Source organism: Lepidochelys olivacea (genome assembly GCF_965140295.1).
Source record: "Lepidochelys olivacea isolate rLepOli2 genome assembly, chromosome: 17".
Classification (NCBI taxonomy): Eukaryota; Metazoa; Chordata; order Testudines; family Cheloniidae; genus Lepidochelys; species Lepidochelys olivacea.
Window position 1 is genome coordinate 21,110,338 of NC_140427.1, and position 27,282 is coordinate 21,137,619.

Below are 27,282 nucleotides of genomic sequence, written 5' to 3' on the forward strand. Positions count from 1 at the left end.
AAGCTCAGAAGGGATCTAGACCTTCAGGTGTCTGCCCTGATCATTCCAGCTTCTGAGAACCCCGGTCATGACCCATAGATTTTTGTTTCCACTCTGGGACTCAGGCCCTGCTAGCCAGTGCCAGGCCCCGCACAGATTGGCTCTGCCGCAGTGGCTCCCACCTTAACAGGAAGGTTAGCAGCAGATCGGAAGTGGGCATTTACTTGGACTGGAGGCTGTTTGGGGCAGGGACCTGCTCTGTTCTGTCTTTCTTCGGCACCTAGCACTGTGGGGGCCTGGGCCAGGGCTGGCGCTCCTGGGCACTACAAAGATATGCAGCACACCTTAGCTCCCACTGTGGGCAGAGCCTGTCAGGGTGTCTCCTCACTTCACACCAAGGCCAGGCTCTGGCTCAGCCCCGCTTCCCTCCACGCACCAATCAGTCTGACTCAGGTCAGCAAGCGCTCGGGAACTGGGTCCCTATGTGCATGGCTCAGAGCCTGAGTCCCACTGTGACGCAGGTCCAAGCCCCTGTCAGTTTGCAGTGTGGACGCAGCTCACGCCTCAGACCCGAGTCAGAAGGGCTGTGCAGCACAGAGGGACCACATTAGCACAGCTGTGAGACTGGGTCCAGCAATTGTAAACCCAGGGCTACAATGCAGTGTGGACGCTCAAGCGCGGGCGTGGAACCAGCAAGCCCGAGCCCCCCCAGACCCGGGCTTAGCATGCAGGATACACTGAGAGGCCCTGACCTCATGCCCCAAGGCGGGACAGCTAGCTACTGAATACCTTTCTCAGGGGGACAGCGCTTCTTGCAAGTGGGCTGTCAGTCCAGGGCTTGAGTCGTTTTGTAAGACGCTGGTGCAATATCTGCTCTTACGTTGTTAATTCGTCTCAGGGTATGGCTGCACTGTAATTGTGCCACACAACATCTTGAGCACAATCCCATCCAGGCCCCTGGACCCATGCACGGACGGCTGGTGCTCTAGCTCGATGCCAGCTAGCTCTGGTATACCGCCCGGATCGCAGGAGAGACGTACCCTCAGAGCACCACAAGCCACACTCTCAGTCACAGGTGTGTAAATCCAGGAGCCCAAGGAATCGCTGGGGGTTTACTCCCAGCTGGGGAAGGGCAGCGTTCGGCCAGGAGCATCCTGGGCCATCAGCATTCAAAGACACAACCACAGTGGGTGCCTAATTAAAATGGAGGCAGACACAGGAAGGAGACTTAAAGCCAAGCTGAATGCTGCAGGGGCTGGGGGACAGGGGCCATCTCGGCACATGAGGGCTGCTTCCAAAGCCGAGTTTAAAATAAGTGATATGTTTCACTTTGAGGAAAGCCTCATGCAGAGCCGGGACCCGCCCTGTGCCTCAGTTTCCCCTGCTGTGCAATCGGGGTAACGACACTGCCAGCCTTTGTGCAGTGCCTGGAGACCTACTGATGGAGAATAGCTAGGGATTAGGATTTAATGTACCAGCACCCTGGCTCCAGGCAACGCCAGGCACTGACCCCAGGAGTTACCGAACCGGTCCATGTCGGGTACAGCGTGTGCGCCTGGACCGTCTCCCCCATGACGGACACAGTGCGTGGCCGGGATGCTATGTGTGCACGGGGGTGCTCTCATTCTTGTAGACCGACAGTCACGATTGGCAGCCCAGTCCTAATGAGCAGCCCTTGGCAGTTCATGCCTATAGACAAGGCCCCCAGCGTCCTTCTGTGCCTGGCTGCACCCATCACTGTGGCCGACGGGCCTGCTGGACACGTCAGTACCTAGGCCAAATCCTCAGCCTCTGCCTCTGTGCCAACCCTCCCCCGCCAACACCTCCCCCTTGGCCTGGCGCAGGGTTTCCGAGGTCCAGTTTGTCTTTAGCACCGCACCTGAAGGAAGCCACCTTAGAAGGGCACAAAGCCCACACCAGTTCCCTCTGCCAGTGGGCCACAAGCATTCCACATGGAGAGCCCCTCCCAGCTGCGACGTGGGAAGGGTAGGGAGCCTGTGACCACCCAATACCCCTTTGTGGCCGCCCCAAACTCCTTCCCCGGAAGCTTGGGTTCCCTAGAAGCACATGGGCTGTTTCCTCCAGGACTGGCAAAGGTGAAACCAATGCCCTTCTGCTTTAATGGCCACATGCAGTGCATTGTGTATAGCTCCACCGCCATTGTGACCGAGGCGAATGGGTGCCATCCGCAGAGCAGCTGCCAATCACAGCCTGAGGGCTGGGCTACACTTGGACGATAATTCAGCTGCAGGTAGGGTGTGAATTTCAAGCGCAACAGCTATTCCTGATGACCTCCATGTGTCGACAAGCCCCTAGGTAATGTCAATAGGTATGGCCAAACAGGTTTTCACTCTCAAGGAGCAATTAAATCCCTTTATGGACTAAAGAGAGCTACAACTAGGGAGAGACCGCCCAAGGCACATGGCAGCTCAGAGATGAGCCAGGCAGGCTGAGTGGGGTTCCCTGCTTGCAGACACAGGGGATAGGATATCAATCACAGCGGAGTGTGTTGATGGTGATTGTCAGTATGATCCCGAGAGGCAGAAGAGACACATGGCTTCTTGGGCACAGAGCTGGCTGGGGGAGCAGGCGTGGGGATTCCTGAGGCACGAAACTGCCTGCTGCTGTTTGCGGCTCCTGTGTTCAGGGAACAGGATGGCGTGTGGACATTCTTTGTGACTAAATAAGCATCCACCATGAGTTTGACTCTCACCAATATCTCCTCCGAACAGACAGAACCCCCCGCAAGGCCCTGGTTCTTGGCTAGACCACTCGGGCTGAAGGAGCAACGCTACACAAACCCAACAGAGAAATGCTCCCGCCTTTCCAGTGCCTTTTTTCCCCCTATTCTCTTTTATTTATTTAATAAAAATTAGACACAGTGGTGGGTAAAGCCCAGTTGAGAGATAACACCCCTCCCTTGGCATGAGCAGCTCCTCTCTCCTGCCCCTCTGCTAGTCAGTGCCAGTGTGTCTACTGCCTGGTATGGTCGGGGCGGGGGGGGGGCATGTGGCCAGCCACCCCCAGCACAGATGTGCGCTACGGGGCACTGCTCAGGCACCGCTGTTGGCATGGTGGGGCCTGCGGGGCGAGGCGGTTGGGGAGATGCACTGTGCGTCTTCTCAGGCCCCGCAATGAGAGTCATGGGAATGTGGCGATGGGAGAGGCCCAGACTCCGGGCTCCCTGGCAGAGGGGGTCAGATGCTTGAGGCCTCAAGGTGACGAGGCAGCGGCAGGGAGAGACCCTATGACTGCAGGTTGGCCAGGCCTGGCTCTGGGAGGCCCCACGGGGCTGTTACTGGGGGAGCTAGGATGGGACCAGGCCTGGCCCTATGAGCACAGCATTGTGGTTGAACTGCTCACTCAGACCCGCTCCCCACCCCTCTCGGGGTGGCACCTTCACCTCTCCCCAGGAGCAGCTGCCCCTTCCCAGAGGATGTGAGGGAGTGGGCCACATCTGGAGTTGCTACTTGGCATGCGAAGTCTCAATCCATCGCTCAGCCTTTGGGCTTGCCCTGGGCAGAAGCTGGAGAAGTGAGCAAATTCCCTCCCACAACAGTCTCTGTTGAATCCGGGGAGGGACAGCGGAGCCAAAGAAGAACCACTGTAATATGTTGTACAGAGGGGAAACTGAGGCACGGTGTGGGCGGTGCACGGAGGGTGACTCGCTCAAGCTTGCCGAGTCATCCACAGGCTCGTGACTGGGTTCCAGGGCAGCTGACGCCCAGGCCCGTGCTTCCAACACGAGGCAGTGCATCCTCGCGAAGCCTGTGGTCTGGGAGCCGGTTAGCTGGGAGCTCAGCTCACCCCATACCCCGCCATGGGTGGGAGGCGAGCGGTCTTGGCCCCCATGCCTGGGGCGCCCCGGCTGAAGGGACCCTTGACGGGCCGGTTGGGGCCATTTCCGCAGGTGCTGCCATTTGTGGAAGGCACACACACCGAGACTATGAACTGCAAGCGGGGGGTGGGCACGGGACCGTCTGAGGAGGAGCTGGGAGAAGCCGGAAGCGCTTGGCCCAGGGCCGAGAACCTCAGCTTTAGCTTCCCATGCAGCTCAGGAGCTTTGTGGCTGGGTTCGGAGGCCAACGGAGTCCCTGGCCCCACTCCCTCCCCTCCCCGGCTTCATGCCAGGCCTGGCTTTTCAGAAGCGAAGCTCGCTGCGGAGGGAAGAGGCCCCAGACGGGAGCGAGGAGCCCAGGGCCTGGCACAAGCAGCAGGGACAGACATGGGCGCTGGCCTCCTCTGGTTCGGAACAGCAAAGGGAGTGGCCGTGGCCGCTCCACGTATTCCCCAGGGCTGGTGGCAGCTGGGTTGGCTGGGCCAAAGCCACGTGGCTTCGCTCCAGCTTTCCAGGGCACTCCCGAGGTACCTTAGCTTGGAGCCAGGCCCCTTGCCCGCTCCTCCCCACCCTTCCCCCAGCGTTCGGAGCAGCGTGTCCCGTGACACCGGTGGCAGGACCGGGCCCGTCGGGGGGGATCCCTGAATGTATATTTATTCAACATTATTGTGCAACAAAGTAAAGCAGAGAAATCCTGTTCGTCTTCCCTGGCCGACGCGCGCTCGGAGGCCGCACCGCTCGGTCCGTGGTTCGCAGGGCGGGCCAAGGCAGTGTCAGGGCACGTGGAGAGTGGAGCCCGCCACGCCGGCCGGTACCGCTCCAGGTCTGAATCTGCCCCCCGTCCCGTCCCCCCCCCACTTCTTGCTCTATCTCAGCTTCTTGCTCTGGCTCCTCCACCCCCACCAGTGTCTCCCCCGTCACACGGGGCTCCGCGGCTCCCGCTGCACCAGCTCCCCTCGACGGCACCAGGCGGGGGCCGGGGTTTGTGCAAGCAGCTTGCAGGCACCTTGGCACTTTGGCGGTGAGTGGGCGGAAGGCAGAGGCGGCCCCTTGCTCCCTCGGGACGCCGGGGTTCACCCCGCTGGGTTTGGCTCGCTCGACACTTGTTCCCTTTCAGAGAAAAAAGAAAGTGGCAGAAGGGATGCCCCGTGCGCGGAAGAGAGAGCGAAAGGGAAAGGGAGGGGAGTCTCGAAAGTCGGCTCTGGTGGTCAGGGTCTGGGGTATCCGCTCGGGCCCTGGCCAGCGGGCAGCAGCTGGCGTGGCGTGACAGGGCGCGGCAGCCCGCTAAGCGATCTCCTTGATCCTGCAGATGTAGTCATGGAGCGCCTCGGGATCCTGCAGCCCCATGTCCTGGCACACCCACTCCAGGTCCTCCTCGTCGGCGATGGGGATGGAGTTGTAGGCCAGCTCCTCGGAAGGCAGCGTGGCGAAGGTGGTGAACTTCACCCGCTTCCTCTTGGAGGTGGGGGAGTTGAGCGGGTCCTCGCTCTGGTCCCTGGTGGAGCCCCCCGAGGAGCCGTCTCCCCGCCCGTGCACCTGGCTCTGCACGCTGGTCTGCGAGCTGCCACTGCTGTGGTGGTCCCCGTGGCAGCAGGTCTGGACGTTCTCCAGCGGGTTGCCGGGACTCTCGGGCGCAGGGGAGAGGTCATTCTGGGCCCTCAGGGGCTGCCCGTTGCCCAAGAAGACCCAGTGGTGGGAGTGGTCCATGTTGGTCTGGCCCTCGGGCGGGATGCGCTTGTGACTATACTTCAGCACAAAGACGATGCAGTTGATGAGGAAGACCAGGATGGCCAAACAGAAGACGCCCAGCAGGGCGTACATGCCGATCTCCAGGTCCGTCAGCCCCCGCGGCACCTGCACGAAGCCCGTGGGGATGGTGGGGAAGTCCTCAGTGGTGTGGGGGATGCTGGGAGCTCCGCTGTCCTGGCTGGGCTCCGGCTTCCTCTCCACATCTGCCCGCAGGGTGGTGCTGGCCGCGCTCTCCTCCCTCCCCGAGGTCCCCGGCTTGCTCGGCACGTGCCCGGCATCCCCATAGTCATAGGTGGGGTCCTCCTCGGAGCTGAAGCGCACCCGCACGCTGGCCAGCGCCGTGAAGAGCACGCTCTTGCGCTTGGTCTTCTGGCAGCTCTCGCAGATGACCAGCTCGGCACGCAGCAGGTCGCCAGCCCCCTCGCCTTCCGCCACCACCAACGGGAAGGCCCGGTCCTGGGTCACCGACACCACTTTCTCGTCCAGGCTGCTCACCACCAGGTTGTAGTCTTTGGGGTCGTAGAGGGAGAGGGGGGCTGTGGTGCCATCACTGTATGAGACCCACATGCTCAGGAGGGCTTCCTGCAAAACAAACACGGGGAATGGGCATCTACCTATCTATCCATCCATCTGTCCCTCCATCGTTCCATCACCCACGCTCTCCAACCATCCATCGTCCGGCCATCCCCCATGCTCCCCAACCATCTATCCTTCCCTCCATTCCCCATGGTCTCCAACCATTCATCGTCCACCCACCCCTCATGCTTCCCAACCATCCATCTGTCCCTCCATCCCCCATGGTCTCCAGCCATCCATCCTTCCCTCCATCCCCCATGGTCTCCAACCATCCATCCGTCCCTCCATCCCCATGGTCTCCAACCATCCACCCGTCCCTCCACCCCCCAAGCTCCCCAACCATCTACCCGTCCCTCCATCCCCCATGGTCTCCAATCATCCATTGTCCACCCACCCCTCATGCTCCCCAGCCATCTACCCGTCCCTCCATCCCCCATGGTCTCCAACCATCCATTGTCCACCCACCCCTCATGCTCCCCAGCCATCCATCCTTCCCTCCATCCCCCAAGCTCCCCAACCATCCATCCTTCCCTCCATCCCCCATGGTCTCCAACCATCCATCCGTCCCTCCATCCCCATGGTCTCCAACCATCCATCCTTCCCTCCATCCCCCAAGCTCCCCAACCATCCATCCGTCCCTCCATCCCCATGGTCTCCAACCATCCATCCTTCCCTCCATCCCCCAAGCTCCCCAACCATCCATCCGTCCCTCCATCCCCCATGGTCTCCAACCATCCACCCGTCCCTCCATCCCCCATGGTCTCCAACCATCCATCCGTTCCCCGTGCTCTTCACCCATCCATCCATCCGTCCATCCCCCATTCTGTCCAATCATTCATCCCCCATGCTTTCCAACCCTCCATCCATTCCCCATCCATTCATCCGTCCCCCATGCTCGCTATCCATTCTCTCCCTCCTTCCCCCATCCTCTCCATCCCCCATGCTGTTCATCCATCCCTGAATCCACCCATCCCTGAATCCATCCACCATGCTCTCCATGCATCCATCTGACAATCTTTTCAACCATCCATCCATTCCCCATCCTCTGTCTCTCTCCCCAGGTGGGAGTACGGGTTTGAAAGGACTGAGCTGTTTAGCAGGCTTATAAAAAGCCCACACAGAGAGAAAGCATTGGTTTCAAATGCCCTCCCCTCTTGCCCCCGGTGCCAACCGGTTACATTCCTCGGGCCCACTTCACCCCAGTGTATCTTTTATTTCAGCGGAAGTCCCATGACACCCGCCCGTCACCATCACTGGCACTGAGGTCTCTGTAAAGAGCGTGAGCTCAGTCGGCCTCTCTCATACCGCACAGAGCCCCTGGTGATCCCGTAGGGGGGCTGCAGCTACACACTGCAATATGGCCAGTGAAGAGACCCGGGATACCGCACCCTGCAGCCAGCGCTATGCCAAGGCACTGCTGCAAACGATTCCCAGGGCCATGCCTCACCTGGGGGCTCCTAGGCATAGCGGGCAAGTTTGGTACAGATGCAAAGTCCAGTATGCAAATTAGGTAGTGATCTAATTTGCATGGCTGTAAATAACTTGCATATAATCAATACACCCTGACCCAAGCAGGACACAGAGTTGCCAGAAGCTTGGCAGCTGTGGGTGGGGCAGGAGGCTCCTGGGGTAAGGGGGTGGGTTTCTGGCAGATCTGGGGTCGGTCAGTGGCTGGGAACTGGGGGCGTCTGGGGTAGGCAGATGAGTGGGTGCTGAGGGTATCTGGGGTGGGTGGTTTACGGGGCCAGGACTGAACCCCCTCACCTTCTGCTCCCACCATTGGCTGCCCTGGCCCTGCTTGGATCCAGCCAGGGATCAATGAGAGGGGAGCCAGAGAGGCCCCTGGCTTCTGCCGGCAGAGCAGATCCCACAGTGCCCCTGGCAGCCAGGGTCATCCCTGCAGGCCAGCTGGATGCATGAGGTCTCCAGGAGGGGCTGGGCGCTGGGGGTTACACGGAATGAGAGCAATGGGAACTCCCGCCGTTCTACGGGCACTTACAGGAGTGAGCTGGCCCCGAGGCCCCGCAGATAGGGGATCCCGCCCCCAGATGGAGCCAGGGCCTCTCCCAGTCAGAAATGAGCAGTCCTGCCATATCACATGGGATGGGGGTGAATTTCCGCTGGGCTGATGAGATGAGCCCCAACGAAACACATCCACATCCAAACGGCAGAGCAGTGAGTACAGGTCTCCATGTGCGGGTGTGGCACTGGGAGACTACAAGCCCCAGCATGCAGTGCTCCATGGGGAGCCAAAGTGCATGCTGGGAGGTGTAGTCCCACACTCTGCGAGCCATGCGGCATGAGCCCTGTGTTACCTGCTTGGAGAAGTTCAGGGTCTGCTGGGCGGCCGTCTTAGCGATGATGGTGTGGCTGTTGCCGGGGCTGGGATGGAGGGAGAGCGACAGGCTGGACACCACCTGGGCCTTCAGATCGATGATGCTGACCTTCTCGTCCGCCACCGTCAGCACCGTCTCCCCCAGCACTGCCTCCATGAGCGGGGACACCACCTGCAAGAAGGAGCGGTCGGGGAGCGGCCGTGATGGCCCAGCCAGTCACCCACCACCTCTTGGCACCACCCTGCCAATGCCAATGAGGGACCACCCCCAGTGCTGCGAGCTTCCTCACAGCAGTGCCCTGCCAACGCCAATGAGGGACCACCCCCGGTGCTGCGAGCTCCCTCACAGAGACTACCCTGCCAACGCCAATGAGGGACCACCCTCGGTGCTGCGAGCTCCCTCACAGCAGTGCCCTGCTGATGCCAAGGAGGGCCCACCCTTTCCCACAAAGCACTGCTGCAGTTCCCCCCTTCCCCTAGCCTCCTACTCAGCCAAGAAACATCACTGGCCCCCAGAGCACAGGGGAGCTGAAAAAGCGTCCGGCAGGGCCTCAGAGATGACCCCACGGGCACGACCTTTGCCTGCACCGCGCCCATGGAGCAGGGTTTCCTGGAGAGCACTGACCCCCCGGCAGCAGCCCTACTGACCTTGCGACGCTCGGCCCTTTGAAGCCAGTGTCGAAGAAACCAGGAATTTCGCTTAGGAAAGCGTAACCGAGCCTAGGCCCAGAACTAATTACAGCCCGAGCCGCCGGGCCTTGCAGTTAATGGCTGATCCAGCCCGCAGGGGAGGCATGTGCTCAGGAGATAACTTTAAACTGCTCCCACCCCGTCACCCCTCCAGCCCCGGAGGGAGGAAGGAGAGAGGCGGCTGCTTGCGGAGCTTCAAAGCCAAGATGACATTCGCAGCCAGAGCGAGGATCAAAGGCACGGCTTGGCCAGGCAGATGCTGCTTCTGGGGCACGGGGACCTCAGCGCGACGGGCATCCACGGTGGGGAGGACGCCCTCGTCAGCACGGCAGAGAATTTGCCCATTTACTGCCTCTTTGGGGGACTCCGAGCCCAGGATGCCAACACCCTGCACATGCACCTCTGGGTGCAACGGACACACCCAGGCCGGCCTCTGGACCGGAAAGCTGCAAAGGGCCCCCGATCCAGAGCCTATCCCAGCTGGGCTCCACCTTTTCCTTCTGCATACAGCCCCTCGGATGCCTGGTGCCAGCCTGACCTCTCCTTCTGGCCGAGGAGGGGAGGGGGCAGTACCTCCATCACAAACCCCGCCCCGGGGGGTCGGCTGCAGAAGGGAGATGCACTCCAGGGGAAGGAGCTTTGGAGCGTTTCCCTGCTGACAGCGTCTGGCACCCGGCATCGGCCAATCGGCCCCATGCCCATGGGAGGCTTTTACAGGCAGTGGGTGAAAGGTCCCTCCGCCCCTTTAACTCTAGGGAGACGGGGAGTGGAACTGACCCGGATCGGGGCTTTCCAGCGGGGACCATGTGCAGAGCCAGGCTGCAAGCCTGAGCCCACCTGCAATCAGGGACGGCCACTGTCCTACCTGCAACTAGCCCCAGCTCAGGCAGCCCATGGGGACGGCGGGGCCCCTCTGGGGTTTCCCCAGGCATTGCCACGGAGCGGGCACCTGTCCCTCCCCATGTGAGTTGCTCCATTATGCTGCCAGGGCTGTGGGGTGGCCTAGCCATCAGCTGCTGGAGCCTGGTACAGGCCACTCCCTGCCTCCAGTATATAATGGCTGGAGAGAGGAGGGGCAGGAAATAGCCTGACCCCCCACCGGGGTGAAGAGAGGGACTTCCTCCCCTGCTTCATCAGCTGTTAGCTCAACCCCGAGGGACAGAGGCCCCTAGGGAATCCCTGATCATCTCTAGCAAGTGCTTGCCAGCTGGAGTGCCCCATGAGCCCAGACACAGGGCCCCGGCTTATCCACTCACCCCTGTGCACGCAGGGCTCGTTCCTTCGCTGCCTTCCAGCTCCACAGCCATGCGATTCCCCGTGCCCCGAGGAAAGGGGGTGAGGGGCCCGTACCTTGAAGAGCGTGGTGCCCGGCTCCCGCCCGGCCAGCGTGCTGCTGTCCACCAGCTGGGCCACCCGGGGGTCATCCACCTTCATGAAGTCGCTGACCAGGTCGGTGACCTCCACCAGCCAGTCGGGTCCCAGCATGGTGATGACCTGGTCGGTGCCCTCCGAGGAGGTGGTGTGGAACTGGGTGAAGACCTGCAGGGTGGCGTGTTGGTACTGCAGGGTGCAGCCCCGGTTCTGCTTCCGCTCATCCTCATCCTCATCATCCTCGCTCTCCCGCACGGACCTGGGGGCACAAGACAGATCAGCCACCCTGCCTTGGCTGGGGCTGCCCCTGCTCTGCAGCTACCGGGTACCAAGGTGATGGAGGCCAGAGACCGGTGAGGGACGCATTGCCGGAATGGCGTACTGGCTAGGCGGCAGTTCTGCCGGAAAGGATCTGGGGGCTATCGGGGATTGCAAACTGAGCAGGAGCCAAGAGCGTGAGGCCGTTGCGAAAAGGGCCGTATTAACCGGAGTGTTGTACGTAATTGTCCCATGCCGCTCAGCGCTGGGGAGGCCTCAGATGGAGCGCTGTGTCCAGTTCCGGGCGCCGCACTTTCCGAGAGATGTGATCAAACTGGAGAAAGTCGGGAGGAGAGCCACAAAAATGGTCAAAGGTTTAGAAAACCTGACCTGGGAGGAGAGATTGACAGAACTGAGTGTGTTCAGATTCTAGAGAAGAAAAGACTTGGGGGCACCTGATAAAAGCCATCAAATATGTAAATAGCTGCTCGAAAGAGGATGGGGATCATTTGCTCTCCATGCCCACTGAGGTCAGGACAAGCAATCAGCTTAGTTTGCAGCAAAGGAAATTCAGGTTAGATATTAGGAAACACGTTCTATCTCTAAGAATATTCAAACTCTGGAACAGGTGACCTAGGCTGGATCCCCGTCGTTGAAGGTTTTACCAACTGGTTGGGCAAACACCTGTCAGGGATGGTCTAGCCCGTTTACTTGCTCCTGCTTCAGAGCAGGGGGTTTGGATGAAAAGACTTCTTGATTTCCCCTCCTGCCCGACTGATCTATGATTCTCTCGCAGGTGGCTCGCTATATAGGCATGCTCCCCCACTTCCAGCTGTCACTGTGCAGTTCAGCAGCCTCCATGCTCCACCCCAGAGGTAGCTGCAATTCAGCAGTGAGGTCTGTGTCTAACTCAAGATGTGCAGTAGCATTGCTACAGAGAGCAAACCACCCCCGGGGGCAGAAGACCGTGTGGGCAGCTGGCTGACAAAAGGGTTCTGGATGCAGGTGGCCCTGGACGGCAGATCCCATGGCACGTGGCATTTGCTGTTGGAGGGGATGGGGTTAATGTGAAGGGCCAGGGCCAGCTCTATTGGTGCATCCTGAACAAAAGGCCTTGGCCCGCTGTACCCACGGGAGCTGAAAGGGTGTGTAAGGCATGTGCTCTGTATATCAGGTGAATTACGGTAGTTCCTAGGCACCTGTCCTGAACCAGGACCCCCGTTGTGCTGGGCACTGTACATTATTTATTAGATGGATTACGGCAGTGTCCAGGAAAGGAGTGGGTGGGTGTGGGCGTGGGCGTGTTCACATGAATATGTGCACCTGGGCCTCCCTGCGGGCACCTGCGTAGTCCCATGCACGTTCACGACTTGGCCTGTGCTTGTGGGCATCTGGGGGTGAGGGAAGGTGTACCCGGGGGCACGCGTGTACGTGGCACGCGTGCCTGGATAGGTGCCCATCTGCGGCGGTACGTCTGTGTGTGTGTGCCCAGAAGTGTGTACCCACGTGTGTGCATCCGCAGAGGTGGCTATGTGTGCTTGTGTACATGTCTCCGTGCACACGTGTATTGTGCATTGCACTGACCCAGGCCCTCTCTCCGCTCCGCTCGGAGCCTGGCTGAGCTGTGAGCTGTCTGCACAGCTTAGAAACACCCCAGCAAAGGCCGCTCTTCCAGCCCCTGGGAGCTGGGGGCAGCATGAGGGTCCCTGGCGGGGGTGAAAGTAAGTCGAGTGACTTACCAGTACTCTGGGGCCCGCTCTGGCCCCCGGAAGGGGCAGGGCCTAGGGCGGAAAGGCGGGGTTGAGGGGGTCAGAGCCAGCCCCAGCCCACCCTGTAAGGTAAGTGCCCCCCCACCGGGGTAGCAGCAGCAGCCCGGGGCTCCGGGGGCTATTCAAAGGGCCTGCGGCTCCCCTGCTTCTACTGCCCTGGTCCTCTAAATAGCCCCCGCAGCCCTGGAGTAGTGGCGATGGGGCTCTCGCGGCTATTTAAAGGGCCCGGGCGGTAGAAGCAGGGGAGCCCCAGGCCCTTTAAATAGCCCCTGGAGCCCCACAGCCGCTACCCCAGGGCTCCAGCAGCGGGGCGAGGCTCTGGAGGCAATTTAAAGGGCCTGGGGCTACAGCCACTTTAAATTGCCCCCTGGGGAAGCCGGGCTGCCCCAGTACGGTGCACCGGCTCTTACCGGTACGCCGTACTGGGGCGTACCAGCTTACTTTCACCTCCGGTCCCTGGTGACTCAGGCCGCAGGTGCTGGGGTGCCATGCGGGCCGCATGCTGCCCCCTTCGGAAGAGGGGGGCTTTGTCTCGCTCTGCGGGGCCCTCCAGTGGCCGAGCAGGGAGCCGCCATTGGGCAGCTGGTCCCCTGGCGCAGGCTTTCAGAGCCCAGGGCCTAAGCCTGCTCCATTACTGCCGGGAGGAGGCCGTCAAGGGGAGCTGGGCTGATTCCCTGCCTGGAGGAGCCTGGAGGAGCAGTAAGCGCAGACCAGCTGGGCCTGATTTCCAGATGGGTGGAGCACCAAGCCAGTGGGAACCGCATTTGTGACTGGCAAAGCTGGACAAGGGCAGAGTCCCCTGCCCCCTGCTCCCGTGGCCGCAAGCGCCCCGGCCCGCGGGGCAAGAGCTCCCCTCTGGCCCCCCATGCAGGAGCACACCTCCTGTCCGGCAGGATGGGCACCCTCCAGCCCTTCACTTGGCTCAGCCTGGGGTCCGAGAGCTCGATGTGCACCGGCAGCTTGGGCACCCACACCGTCATCTCCAGCAGGGCGCTCAGGTGCTCGTAGCTGAAGGTCACCCGGGCGTTCATGGAGCCGCGCGTCTCCTTCCCGCTCACAAAGACGTAGTCGCAGCTGCTGGACACCTGGGGAGGACAGGGAGGGAAGCACCAGCACTGAGCAGCGGGGCCGGTGGCCTGCGGCCACTCCCAGGGCTGCAGGTTGGATCGAGCCCTGCAGCAGCGGGTGCCATCACACCTCCAAGGCGCTGCATTGGCAGCTTGGCTGGAGCCGGGGGTGGGGGGCAGACCCCCAACGGCGTGTGGCCTGGGGAGAGTACAGCTCCAGCTGGAGCGCGGATGGCTGGGAGCTGTGGTTCCCGGAGGCCGCGGCTCTGCAGACGAAGGCAGCTCCGATCTCGAACACCTGCCAGGCGGGTGTCCTGTTCTCCCCGCCCCCCGACACGTTCACCTCCATAGGTCAAATGCTAAATGGAGGAAAAGTAAGGGGCAGTACAGGGACGTTAAATGGCAGGAGTTGTCTTCGGCTCGCCGAGGCCAGGAGCTGGGAAGGACACATCCGCCATACGGCAAAGGCAAACCATCACTAGACTGCCGCTCTCATTATGGGTCAGTCAGAGCAAGAACCAATCATTGCCGGAGCCGCACATTATCTGGTGTCACATCCCGGCCTGCTGAGAGCTGGGCTAAGCGAGGGGACGGCGTCCAGCGTGGTACCCAGGTAGCAGCCTCTGTGCAAGGCTGGAACTGGCCACGGGCGGGTCGGCTCACTTGCAGGAACAAAAGGCCGCTGTGCACTGCAAGAGCGCCCCCAGTGGTCAGCGAGGGTGTTGCACTAAAGGGGAAGCAGCAGTAGCCCGGGGCTCCGGGGGCTATTTAAAGGGCCCGCGGCTCCCCTGCTTCTACCGCCCTGGTCCTCTAAATAGCCCCTGCAGCCCTGGAGTAGTGGCGATGGGGCTCTCGTGGCTATTTAAAGGGCCCGGGCGGTAGAAGCAGGGGAGCCCCAGGCCCTTTAAATAGCCGCTGGAGCCCCACAGCCGCTACCCCAGGGCTCCAGCAGCGGGGCGGGGCTCTGGAGGCAATTTAAAGGGCCTGGGGCTACAGCCACTTTACATTGCCCCCTGGGGAAGCCGGGCTGCCCCAGTACGGTGCACTGGCTCTTACCGGTACGCCATACTGGGGCGTACCAGCTTACTTTCACCTCTGGTCCCTGGTGACTCAGGCCACAGGTGCTGGGGTGCCATGCGGGCCGCATGCTGCCCCCTTCGGAAGAGGGGGGGCTTTGTCTCGCTCTGCGGGGCCCTCCAGTGGCCGAGCAGGGAGCCGCCATTGGGCAGCTTGTCCCCTGGCGCAGGCTTTCAGAGCCCAGGGCCTAAGCCTGCTCCATTACTGCCGGAAGGAGGCCGTCAAGGGGAGCTGGGCTGATTCCCTGCCTGGAGGAGCCTGGAGGAGCAGTAAGCGCAGACCAGCTGGGCCTGATTTCCAGATGGGTGGAGCGTGTGGAAAGGGGACGGAGCCCTGCCTGGCTTTCGACCCTCTGGAGGATTGGGAACCAGGGGTGTGATCCTGCTAGGTAGTGAGCGGCCCCTGGAGGTGCCGACTGCCCCCACATTGGAGGCCTTTGCACCAGCAGTTACCCAATGTGCGTGTGCGATCGTAGCAAACGTGCACACAGCAAGCAAGCAGTTGCACAGATGGTCCAGTGGTGAGAACGGTCTTGGGGAGCTCCAGGCTCCGTCACTGCCTTGCTGTGTGACCACAGGCAAATGCCTGCGCCTTGCTGTGCCTCAGTTTGCCCACCGGTAAAATAAAGATAATGCTATTGACTTTCCTTTGTAAAGTGCTTTGAGATCTATGGATCGAGACAATCAGCCTCTGTGATGCCTCCCACCACACTGCCCCCAGAGAGGATGGAGAGCACCCAAAGCTGGTCAAAACAACCCCCCACCCTTAAATCAAATATTTTCATTCAAAAATGTTTGTTTAAAGTGTTTCCATTTGCGACAAAACATTTATTTCATTTGGCTTTGACTCAAAACGGTCGTTTTGTTTTGGCTCTGTCAAAACCCGAAAATGGCCTGAAATTCCATATGTTCCTCCTTCCCCTTTTCTGACCCCGGATGCGACAGGACAAGCTGTGTCTAGATTCTGTTTTGCCTTGTGCCATTCTGCATCTTTTCGAAACTTCTCCAACTGCGTGAAAGTGATGGAGCGTTTACATGACTTGTCCCGGGTCACGCGGGGAGATCTAAGAAAACCATCAGCTCCTAAACCCTACTTTTGGGTTACTCTGCCTTACTCTGCACCCAGCCCTGCAGGAAATATCAGAACCAGCTCTATAAAGACAGTTAGCCCTCCGCACCTCTGGGATGCAGCCCCGAGTGGATAAGTCAATTGCATTAGACACGCCGCTTCCCTGTGCCAGTGGCACGTCTTGGAACAATTTATTTAACGGAAGCAATCCCTATTAGCCGTGCATTGTTGCTAATGTATTTACATGGTATCTGCCTTTAAGGTGCTATTCACTGGCACCCCCGTCACCGTCATTAACGTTAATACCTTGAGACGTTGCTGCACCGAATCAATTTTAATCCCATTGTTGTGTCTCCCCCATTCTTTAATTTCCATTTATGCAAATAACATTAGTTAAATGTGCTATAAAACAAATATATCCTGAGGGGGCCGCTTATTACAGACCAATCCAAGCCAATTAAGGAGCTAAGGGAGGAAATTACTAATGGATTGCTCATGTTTCTTCTTAGGGCTGTAAGTCAAGAATGCAACATTGCCTGCCCGTAGGGTGGAGGGAGGATCTCACACCAGCGACTCTGATACCGTTCCAGGTCTCCACACAGCCTGTTTGTCTCTGTGAGTGCAATTCCACACCTGCAAATCATCCAGCCTGCCTTCCTGCACCCGAGATTGGCCGCTGACCCATCTGCCTCTGCAGATCAGCTCAGTTGGATGCACTGATCTTGGTTTGCAACTTCAGAAAAATATGTGAGCCCGATGACTGACAGGTGCAAAATGCTCTCCACTGAAACAGCAGTGGTAGCTGCAGACCAGGTCTGCTTGGGGAGGTCTGCAGAAGGGCTCAGCACCCAGGAGGGGGCCTGGTTTTTTCAGGGACTTGGTGTGCTGGATGCAGGTTGGACACTGAGTGCTCTGGAATATGTGGCCAGGTCACAATAGGATGTGGAGCAAATCTGGCCCTTGTTTAGGTGTCTCAATGGGAGCTGGACTCTTGGAATCTGGCCTGGATTGCGGGCGCTGGGTTCTGGGAGATCCGGCCCCGATCATGGGCGCTGGGACCTGGGGGATCTGGCCCTGATCGTGGGCGCTGAGCCCTTGGGGATCCAGCCCCGATTGCAGGTGCTGAGCCCTGGGGGATCTGGCCCCGATCGCGGGCGCTGAGCCCTGGGGAACCTGGCCCCGACCACAGACGCTGGGCCCTGGGGAACCCGGCCCCGGTTGCTGAGCCCTGGGGAATCCGGCTCCGATCGCGGGCGCTGGGCTCTGGGGGATCCAGCCATGAGCTCTTTCAACAATCAGACACTATACCCTGAGCAGGCAGCTGTATTGTGGGCGGTACGGGAGGGCATGGGAAGGGGTATTTAATTTCCCAAACTCTCCTTGGCCCCGGCATTGACATCAGATAGACACAAGCTCAGCATGTCTGCAAAGACAATCTCGGCTGTGCCGCGGCTGCGTCTGAATAAAGATGAGCTCTGAAATGAATCCCCCGGTGAATGAGCACTCTGGATATTGTGCCGTTGATCACAATAATATGATGGTCTGCTGCTCGCATTACCTTCAGTAATAAATCCACCAGCTCGGCTGGTCTGGGGCCACCAGCTTTTCAATTCACTGAAAGCCACCCGCCCTGTCCCAGTGATGGAGAGGCCCTGTTATAAAGCTACTGTATATTAGCTCTTAAATGTACTGCACTCTATTATGGCCATGCTTGGCGTAACCTGAGCTGAAGGATTCACGTCTAGGCGTTGAGTGCGGGCCTGTCTGGGCAAGGAGCCGATAGCCCCAGCCCCGGTAAGGGCTGCATGGGATGCCAGCTTCACGCTCACCATCTGGAACCCTTTGCAGCTCTCCCCGCTTTGTCCCCTGGGGCCTCCATCAGCTTCAGCACATTTCACATCTTCCTTAAAAAGACCCCGGGTTTCTAGCCTTTGTGGCTGTGGAGAAGATCCCGGGGCATGGACACAGGCTTGGGAGGGGGGAAGGGTTTTCTGACTCGGCTCACCCAGGTGGGATGTAGGTCTTGGGCGCCTCCCGGAAAGGCCCTCCTCTACCGCTGATTGCGCTGAGTTCATTGGCCCCGTGCAGGATCTGGTCCCAAAGGAGCTGAGCTGAGCCTACGCATGACAGAACCACCAGCACCAGCCCAGGTGGTGATCTTACGCACGGTGCGGGAGACCATCAGTCACCCCCTTTGGCCCAGAATGTCCTTCCTCTGCTCTCAGCACACAGCTGCGAAACCCTCCCGCAAAGTGTGTGCCCCCCTCCAGCGGCAGGGCCACATAGAAGATAACAGCCTATTACTGCTACCAGTTCTCCGTTAGTTGAGCTGGTAGAGAACCTGCCGGGGATCTAAAGAGCCCAACCGTTGTTGCTGTTTTCATTTTTAAGCGTTAAAAAACTCTGGCTATTACTGTGACTTACACCCCACATTCTTCATAGAAATAGTGTGATATGAATATGGCATAACTGAGATATGTTTTATGCAAGATGGGTCATGTGGAAAAATTGGGAAGAGTCCAGCGGAGGGCAACAAAAATGATTAGGGGACTGGAACACATGACTTATGAGGAGAGGCTGAGGGAACTGGGATTGTTTAGTCTGCGGAAGAGAAGAGTGAGGGGGGATTTGATAGTTGCTTTCAACTACCTGAGAGGGGGCTCCAAAGAGGATGGCTACAGACTGTTCTCAGTGGTAGCAGATGACAGAACGAGGAGTAATGGTCTCAAGTTGCAGTGGGGGAGGTTTAGGTTGGATACTAGGAAAAACTTTTTCACTAGGAGGGTGGTGAAACACTAGAATGCATTACCTAGGGAGGTGGTGGAATCTCCTTTCTTAGATATTTTTAAGGTCAGGCTTGACAAAGCCCTGGCTGGGATGATTTAGTTGGGGTTGGTCCTGCTTTGAGATGATCTCCTGAGGTCCCTTCCAACCCTGATATTCTATGATTCTATGTGAGGTATCATTGGAAAGGTTCTGATTTACTGAATGTGATTATCCAATTTGTATGCACGTATCATTCCTGTATCTGAAGGTAAGAATATTGACTATGTAACAATTATAACTGTGTGTGTATTTGGGAGAACACCCACCAGACAGTAGGCAATCAGCCTCAATGGGCCATTAGGAAGAACAATAAGATTTGGAAGATACTAATCTCCTGCCTTCCTGAGAAGCTCCCCAGGTTGCTGCTTTGACACTACAGGGTCAGGTGATCGTGTCACCTGGTACTAGACCCCCATCTTGGGCTTTCAGTGTTTTTCCATTAAGAGGGGGTGGGAGTCAGACTGGGAAACAAAAGATTCCCGCCTTATGTAAATTCTATTTAATGCTGGGAAGTAAGGCAATCAGGACTCTTCTCCACTGCCTCCCTGCCCAAGAAGGAAGACTGCTAAAAACACCTGAAGGAAAAGGCAGGGGATGAGTCCAGGCTGAGACAGGGGTCTAGTCTGCGAAGATAAATAACTGGAACTCTAAGCTACAGAAACTCTGTAATTTACCTAAAACAACATTTAGGGTGAGAAATTATATTTTGTGACCTGTTTCTTGAGCGTATTAATCTTAGTTTGCGTGTTTTGTTTTATTTGCTCCGTAATCTGCTTTGTTCTGTTTGCTATTCCTTATAATCACTTAAAATTTACCTTTTGTAGTTAATAAATGTATTTCTTGTTTATTTCAAAACCCAGTTTGTGCAATTCATATTGGGGGCGGGGAGGGGGGAGCAAAAAGTTGTGCATATCTCTCTCCACATTGTGAGAGAGGGTGAATTTTTATGAGCTTGCACTGTGCAGATCTTTCTATACAGCACAAGTCAATATTATTTTGGGTTTATACCCCAAAGGAGGTGTGCACATTCCCCTGGCCATTCCCCTAGCCTAGCTAAATGCTTCCACATAGATTTCAGTCTGTGTCTGCAGCTGAGTGTGGCCTTACCTGTGTGTGTGCTGGAGAAGGCTTGAGAGCCAAGCATGGCAAGAACAGGGTGAGGAAACCCAGGCTGGTGGAAAGGTTAGGCTCAGTGAGACCCCAGCACCTCAGGTGGCACCCCAGGAGCGGGGTTCACCCCATCACAATTACATCCAGCAAAATGTTGTTAAAAGAACATTAAAATTGCACAGACCCCATGCCTCATTCAGTGCACAGGACAGACGGTGCTCTGCGAAAGAGCAGCTATTCAATAGCTCATTCATCCTCATCATCCCGTGGGTGGCCCCAGGCCTTACCATTCAAACTCTGCTCTGATTGCAGAATGGTTCATTTCCTCCTGGGTTTCTGTGTGGTGCTCTCAATGTAGTCCCTTAATCCTTTCCCAACATTAATGCATTGATCTTCCTGGCCCCCCAGTCAGGCTAGGTGCTCTCATTATCTCTGGGGAATTGTGGCACAGAGATGAAGGCCAAAATTGTCAAACACGGCATCTCCTTTTAGGTGCCCAATCTGAGAGGCAGAGTGCCGAGTATGTGACAGCACTTCCTATGTTGAGCGCAGAGCTCTCATTGACCTCAGCTGGGAGGGCTCACAAAGCAAATCGGACCTCAGCATCACAGGTTGGGCACCCAGAACAGGAGAAGCAGACAGAGGCTCCCTGTAAAAAGTTTGCTTTAGGTGACTCCTCACACAGGAGCTCTGTGGCAGAAGCAGGGCTAGAATCCAGTTCACCAGGGTAGCACTCAAATGCCTTCACCAGGAGACTCTCCTTTCTCTTCCTGCAGTCCCTGCCTTGTTCACTGCACTGCCGCCAGCTTCTGCAACGAACGAGGCAGGGCTCCTCCAGATAACAGCCTCCTTGCTGCACAGCCCTGATTCGGTCCCAAGAGCAGGTCCTGTGCACTGAATGAGGCAGGGGGCCCGGGGAAAGAAGTTGGCTGCGATCATGGCATTAAAGACTCGATCATAATCCGTATGACCAAGGGGGCTGAATTAAGGTCAAACACTTTGCAGCCTTAGTGTTTCTGTAATGCCCCTTTTTGGGTGTAATATCACTGTACCCTTTCTGTGTACACAGCAGTGACGCCCAGGCTCAGCTCCCCACCTCATCTGAATGTTCAATTATTTACAGGAACAGAGAGCAGATTCCGCTCTGTAATCTGTGAATTATGTAACAGGTTTATAGCCCTCACACCATATTCGTACTCCCCAATCTCTCCAGGTAACTGAAAGCTCCTGTGGAACAAATCTCAGCCACAAACGAAAAATCACTCAGCCAGAGACTGCCAGGAGATGCCTCATGGAAAGCATAAGGCAAAGTTTGTGGGGCCGGAGGTTTGCGCGATCCATTATTCATCGCAGTCTGCGTGCATGTGTCCACTCCCCCTGGATGCAGGGACAGTGGGTAAATTAATTTATGAGCAGGAAGGCAGCTCATTAACCAGTTTAAGTGTCTTGGAGTCCATCCTGAAGTGTATTCTTGCTACTGTGTTTTATCACGCTGCAGAAACCAGGTCTCCGTAAATTAGAGAGGGTGGGGCTGTAAGTCGCGCAGACGAGAGCTTTATTCTGGGACTCGGGTAAACATTCTCCGATCGCGTCTGTCACGCCCTGTTCCCCAGACTCGCTTGGTGTGAGTTGAGGCGACAGCGTGGGGCTGGAGCACACGGACTGCAGAGTCTGGCTGCTCTGGGGGCCCAGGGAACAAGCTAGGCAGCATCAAGGCCTGGGAGCTGCCTCAGGGCCAGGAAGGGAGATTGGCCCAGTCGTTGCAGTACTTGCCTTGGGAGCTGGCCAGCTCCATGCCTGCCTCTGCCACGACTCCCTGCGCAACCCTGAGGGACTCACTTAGTGCCCCTTCTGGGAGACCAGGGTAACAATTCTGCCACGAATCTTGACTGGGGTAAATCACCATAGCCCCATGGGCCAAATCCCCAGCTGGGGGTAAATCACTATAGTTTTATGGGGCCAGATCCCCAGCTGGGGTAAATCACCATAGTCCCATGGGCCAGACCCCCAACTGGGGTAAATCACCACAGCTCCATGGGCCAGATCCCCACTGGGATAAATCACCATAGCCCCATGGGCCAGATCCCCAACTGGGGTAAATCACCATAGCCCCATGGGACTCCATGGGACAAATCTCCACCTGGGGTAAATCAGGCATAGCTCCACTGGCTCCTGCCATTCAAATGCAAGCGCAGGATTCCCAGCACCAGCGTTACCCACCCAAAACTGAGGCCACCCGACTGACCCCTGGCACTTTCTGCACACGCAGCCTGGCCTACAACTCCGTCATGTGCTTTGTGGCTGCCTCCCACACCACTAGAGCGCTGCACCCCAGAGGTGGCTGCATGTCAGCGGGGCTCCGTGCGTGGCGCTTGGGAAGTACTCTGGGAATCCTGCAGCATGAAGGGGGCGCTAGCATTGATCCCCTGCCCCTCGAGCAACGTTCGTCTCCCCCCAAACACACCATGGTGGTGAGCATGCTGCCCGGCGCTGGTATAATGCCAAGAGCTAGAAAGAGGGGGCAGGGGATAGATAGATAGATAGATAGATAGACAGATAGATAGAGGGGGTGTATGGGGATAGATAGATAGATAGATAGATAGATAGATAGATAGATAGATAGATAGAGGGGGTGTCTGGGGATAGATAGATAGATAGATAGATAGATGGGGTTTATGGGGTTGGAAAGATAGACAGACAGACAGACTGACAGCTGGCATTGAGATAGCATCTTTGTCATCTATTCCCCCTTATTCCTTCTATCTATTCTCGACCCTCCCTTCCTTGTACCTTTCCCCATGCCCCATTCACGGCCATCATGCCTAAAAGGCACTATGCAGGTTTTGGTGCTCGCCCCCGTTTAGCGAGTGCAAAGCAAGGCGCAGTCGCCAGCCCCCCGCCCCTCTCCCCCTTCAGTGCCTGGGAGGCTGCCGGCTCTGCAAGGCCCAGGGCCAGCTCTCGGGAGCCTGAGAAGCACAAGTACAGAGCCTTGGCCGTGCGGTGGAGAAGTTGTGCAATTTGGAGTGTCAGCGTGAGCTGGCTCACTCGAGCCTCTGATCTGGAAGTGAAGCCGCTAATGAGAACTTGCCGTTTCCATTTCAAAGTAACACTATTTTGCCTTATCAGTAATAACTGGCTTGATAAGCTGTAGGTACAGCTGCTTCCGACCGCCAGTACATTAGACAATGGACTACTCCCGCGTCCTCCCCTGGGATGGTGACGCTCTCTCCCCGGCAAGTCTTGAAATCAAATACACAGGAGAGGAATGCGGTTCAGGTCCAACCAGCTCGCGGCTCTACCATGGCCCTGGCGTGAAATGAGTTTGGTGGGCCTCAGTCCAGCCCTCGGTGCGGGCGGGACCCCGCGGCACCAGCAGCAAACTGCGCCGAGCACCGGGATTCTCCAGGAGAACGTGCCGTGTGCAGCGGGCACTGCTTGCCCTGCCCGCCGACCTCACTGGCATTCTCAGGGGCTGGATGAGACTCAGTATGGCCCGGATCAGGACTGGTGGCTGGGAGGCTGGAGGGGGAACGCTGAGGTGGGAGGGCAACTGGGTCGTCTTTAGAGTGGGTTTTGTATCACAGCCCAAGGAAATTAGGTGCCTGACTTCCCTTTGCCGGGCCTCTCCATGCTCAGGACGCAGACAAGGGGCAGAACTCCCCAGCATTGGCGCCCAGGTGAGGTCAGTCACTCCCGTTGACCCCACTGATCAATGGGGCCTGGCAGCAGAGGAAAGGCCCCATGGCTTTGCAGCACTGGCCTCCAAAGGTGCACGGAGCTGCCTTCTCATGCCACGGCAGCACCTCTGTCTGCGTCCAAGCAGTGACGCTTCTTGCTGGAGCAGCCTATTCCACGGCCCCTTAAGCAACTGGGCTCAAAGTCCAAAGCCCCCCTTCTGCGGTGTCCCCTGGGCATCATGATCAAAGCTGCAGGGGGACCAACGCTGGAAGTGGAGCAAACTTGGGAGCCCCACTCAGCAGGGGGAGCCGGTGAGCTTAGAGTAACAAGTGCTACAGGAAATCCTGGGAGCCTGGGTCCTAATCAATTTGCTGGCTGAAGGACCAGAGAGGACAGTTCCAGGAGAAGCCAGGAAACCCCACACCAGAGCCCAAGGCTCCAGCACCTCGACCCTGCAGTGGCACCAATCACACTGTGAAGCCGTGGCATTTCACATGCCCAGAAGGGTGCCAAGGAGAGGCTGCGTGACTGAGGGAGAGTGACTGTCCCCTGCGCTCCGGAGGGGCCCGGGCTCTTCATTTAGCTCGCCCGGTTACTAATTACAGCCACGCAGTGAGAAATCTGTCAGCAAGTTGAGTTGGTTGGAATAAACGGCCCCTGGATGGTCATAACCCATCTGCCTGGCCTTCTGGCTCCCTCTGCGCTCTGAGGGTCTGCACTTGCATTCAGAGGTGATGTTACAGTCAAGTGAAACCGAATTCACAGAGGTTCCTGGGTGCTCGAATGGACTCTCCTAGCCCTGCCCTTCCTTTTGCCGCTGGAGAAGGTGCACAGGGGTCTTGCTTCATAAGGCACGTGGGTTAGCCCAGGGGCTACCAGAAAGTCATGGAGTCTAAGGCCAGAAGGGGCCACCACCAGATTCCCTAACACAACCTCCTGTAGCTCCCTGGCCATCAGCAACTGAAACTGGGTCAAAGTATTACAAACCTCAGGAAACTAATGCGATCTTCACAATCCCTGCTCCAGATGCCACCTTCTGGCTTCTGCTTTCCTCTCTCCTTCCCCGGTTCTCCTCCCCTCTGGGGGGTCCAGCCGGAGCCCAGCAGACTCCAGGTTTCGGCCATCTTACAAAGGTTCTCAGTAGAGCCAGAACGGAGCCTGGAGCACATGTAACTTCCACCGTGCGCCTGTGATGGCTGCCAGCTCAGCCGCCCTCCTGGGGAGTGGTCCAGGGACCTCCAGAGCTACAAGCATGAGCTGGTGTGGTTGGAGATAGAAGCCCTCTAACTGGGGCTGTGACAGGTGCATCTCCTGGGTCGATTAGGCCCAGACAGGTACCTTGTACACATTGACCAGGGGGGTAACCAAGGGGACTTAACCGGTGACCAGAGCAAAACAGCATGGTACCTTCTCACTACTGTATTTGCACCTATTTATTTTGATTTACAAGGACACGAGAAAGTCCAGCTTGGTTCTGCCCTGCCCCGCATGTGTCCCCTTTGTTGCTGGTCCGCTAAGGAAACTGGTGACAAACAGCCACGAGAACAGCGCCCGGACTCTCGCTAGCCACTCGGCTCATAAGCAAAGCAACCTGCCCTGAAATGGGTCTGGGATTTCCTCCAGAAACCTACGCTACAAAAGGGGCAGACGGGGTTGGTCCCTCCTTCTCTGGCTACTCAGATCCCAGGGATGAGTTAGCGCAGGGAGAGGAGCGGACTCCGGCCAAGTAAGGGCCAGATGGGACTTTTGTCTGAAATCTCTCAGGGACAAACTCTGGTGTCGTCACTGCAGGGAAACTCCCCTTGATTTCCCGGGGCTCTTTGCTCCAGGAAAGTTCCCACGCTTTCAGCGCTTGTGTGGGGCTGGGGGCGTGCGCCAGTGGGAGCAGGTGTTTGTGTGTGTATCTTAGTGGGAGTGCGGGTCAGTGTGTTTCTCTGTGCTGCCAAGAGTGGGCATCAGTGGATATTCCTGCAGGTGTATTAACTCTCCAAAGTAGCCGGACTTTGTGTGGGTTTGGGGTCGTGTTTGTCTGTGCCAGTGAGAAGACGTGCGTTCGCCTTGCTGGAAATGTGTGTCCCTGTGTTAGTGAAGTGAGCGTCAAGGGGCAGTGTGTGTTAGCAGGAGCAAGTGTGACCCAAGAGCAAGGGGACACTTCGTTGCATATATAAGACAAAGCCCCTAATATTGGGGCGTCTGTCACCTAACAGGCGCGTGTGTCCATGTGAGAAAGAGAGAGTATGAACTTGTGTGTGTACATGTGTTAGCAGGAGTGTGTGTCAGAACAAGTGTGTGTGTGTGTTAGCAGGAATATGCACGTTAGCAGGACAAGTGTATTTCCTGACAGGAAAATGTGCAAAGGGAGGCATTAGCCAGAGTGTGTGTGTTAGTGACAGAGTGTGTTAGTGTGTGTTTGCTGGTATGTGTGTTAGGATGAGTGTGTGTCAGTAGGAGTGTGCGTATGCGTCAGTGACTGTGTTAGTGTGTGTGTGTGTGTATTAGGATGAGTGTGTGTGTTAGTAGGAATGTGTGTGTCTGTGTGTTAGTGACAGGGTGTGTTAGCGTGTGTGTGTGTTTAGGATGAGTGTGTGTGTTAGTGGGAGTGTGTGGATGTGTCAGTGACCGTGCGTTTGTGATTGTGCTCGGACGAGTGTGTGTTAGTGACAGGGTGTGTTAGTGTGTGTGTGTGTTTAGGATGAGTGTGTGTGTTAGTGGGAGTGTGCGGATGTGTCAGTGACTGTGCGTTTGTGAGTGTGCTCGGACGAGTGTGTGTTAGTAGCAAGGTGTGTGTCAGTGGGAGTGTGTTAGTGGGAGTGTGTCAATGGGCGCACAGAGGGGGTATTTAGGGGGCGATCCTTCCACACCCCCTGCACCTCCAGGGCACCATGCCGGCCTTTGAGCCCGGGAGTGGGCGCTGGCTGACCCCGGCACCCAGCAATCCCTGTTGACGGGATGCTATGAAAGCGAGAGGCAGCAGGTCAGCAGCCCGAGGACACGGCAGGGCAGGGGGCATGGGGCTGCCCGGGCGGGTACGGGGCAATGATCCCGCAGAGTTACTGTCACACAGAATTCAGTGACAGCAGAGGTGCCGAGTGCCAGGCTGGCTCCGTGCGGGGGAGCTCGCACACGCACACCACTCACACACCCCACACACACACGACAGGGACAGGCTGTGAACGCCCTGCCATGCCGCTCAGTTCAGCCAGGAGCTGCTGTGGCTGGTGAGGGTACCTTCACCCCCACAGCTGCTCTGAGGCCGCAGGGGTCATGGCAAAGCAGGAGCGGGCGGATGGGACTGACCGGGAACATAGGGCAGCCGGGATTAAACAAATAAAACAGGAGCAGATTAGAGAGGCTGGAGCAGGAACTCAGGACTGCATGGCTGGGGGCAGCTGTCCCCACACGGCTGCTGGAATACCTGAGCCTGCAGCCATAGCAGGCAAGCCAGCTGAAAAGGGCACATGGGCCTCAGAGCCAGGGGGGCCTTGGAGATGGGATTTGCCCCAAGTGTGCGTTTAGAGCCACCCAGAGACTGGGGCGTCAATGCCACCAATCTCAGGGCCGGGCAAATCCAGCCTATGCATGGATCCTGCTGGGTTAAACCTCTGGGAGAGAGAGGTGTATGGGGATAGCTAACTGCTTCTGTAGTCCCGGTCTCTCATGTCTATTTCCAGACCCATCCTCCTTCAGAGGTAGGGCCTTTAGGGTTAATTGAATATCAATATTTGTGGATGGAGGAGGTGTCTTTCCATCTGTGGGAGAGAAGGGGCTAAATCCACCATTTCTCCACCCCAGCCAACTTTGGCAGAACCCAGAAGCCCAATTTGATCCCCATCTCAATACCCACCCCGTGTCCCTCTGAATCAGACGAGCACTTGAGCTGGATGTTTCCGT

At 57.6% G+C, this 27,282-nt stretch overlaps 1 protein-coding gene across 1 annotated transcript in view; it reads right to left on the reverse strand.

Moving 5' to 3' along the window:
• Nucleotides 1-4,455: 4,455 nt before the first annotated feature.
• TMEM132E (transmembrane protein 132E) overlaps nucleotides 4,456-27,282 on the reverse strand; it is a 233,563-nt gene continuing 210,736 nt past the window's right edge. Inside the window, exons 6-9 of the mRNA XM_084651063.1 lie at nucleotides 13,445-13,650; nucleotides 10,518-10,797; nucleotides 8,458-8,649; nucleotides 4,456-6,148 (exon numbers count right to left, since the gene is read on the reverse strand). Coding sequence (XP_084507189.1) covers nucleotides 5,102-6,148; nucleotides 8,458-8,649; nucleotides 10,518-10,797; nucleotides 13,445-13,650 — 1,725 coding nt within the window. The 3' untranslated portion in view covers nucleotides 4,456-5,101. The remainder of the gene's footprint in view (nucleotides 6,149-8,457; nucleotides 8,650-10,517; nucleotides 10,798-13,444; nucleotides 13,651-27,282) is intronic.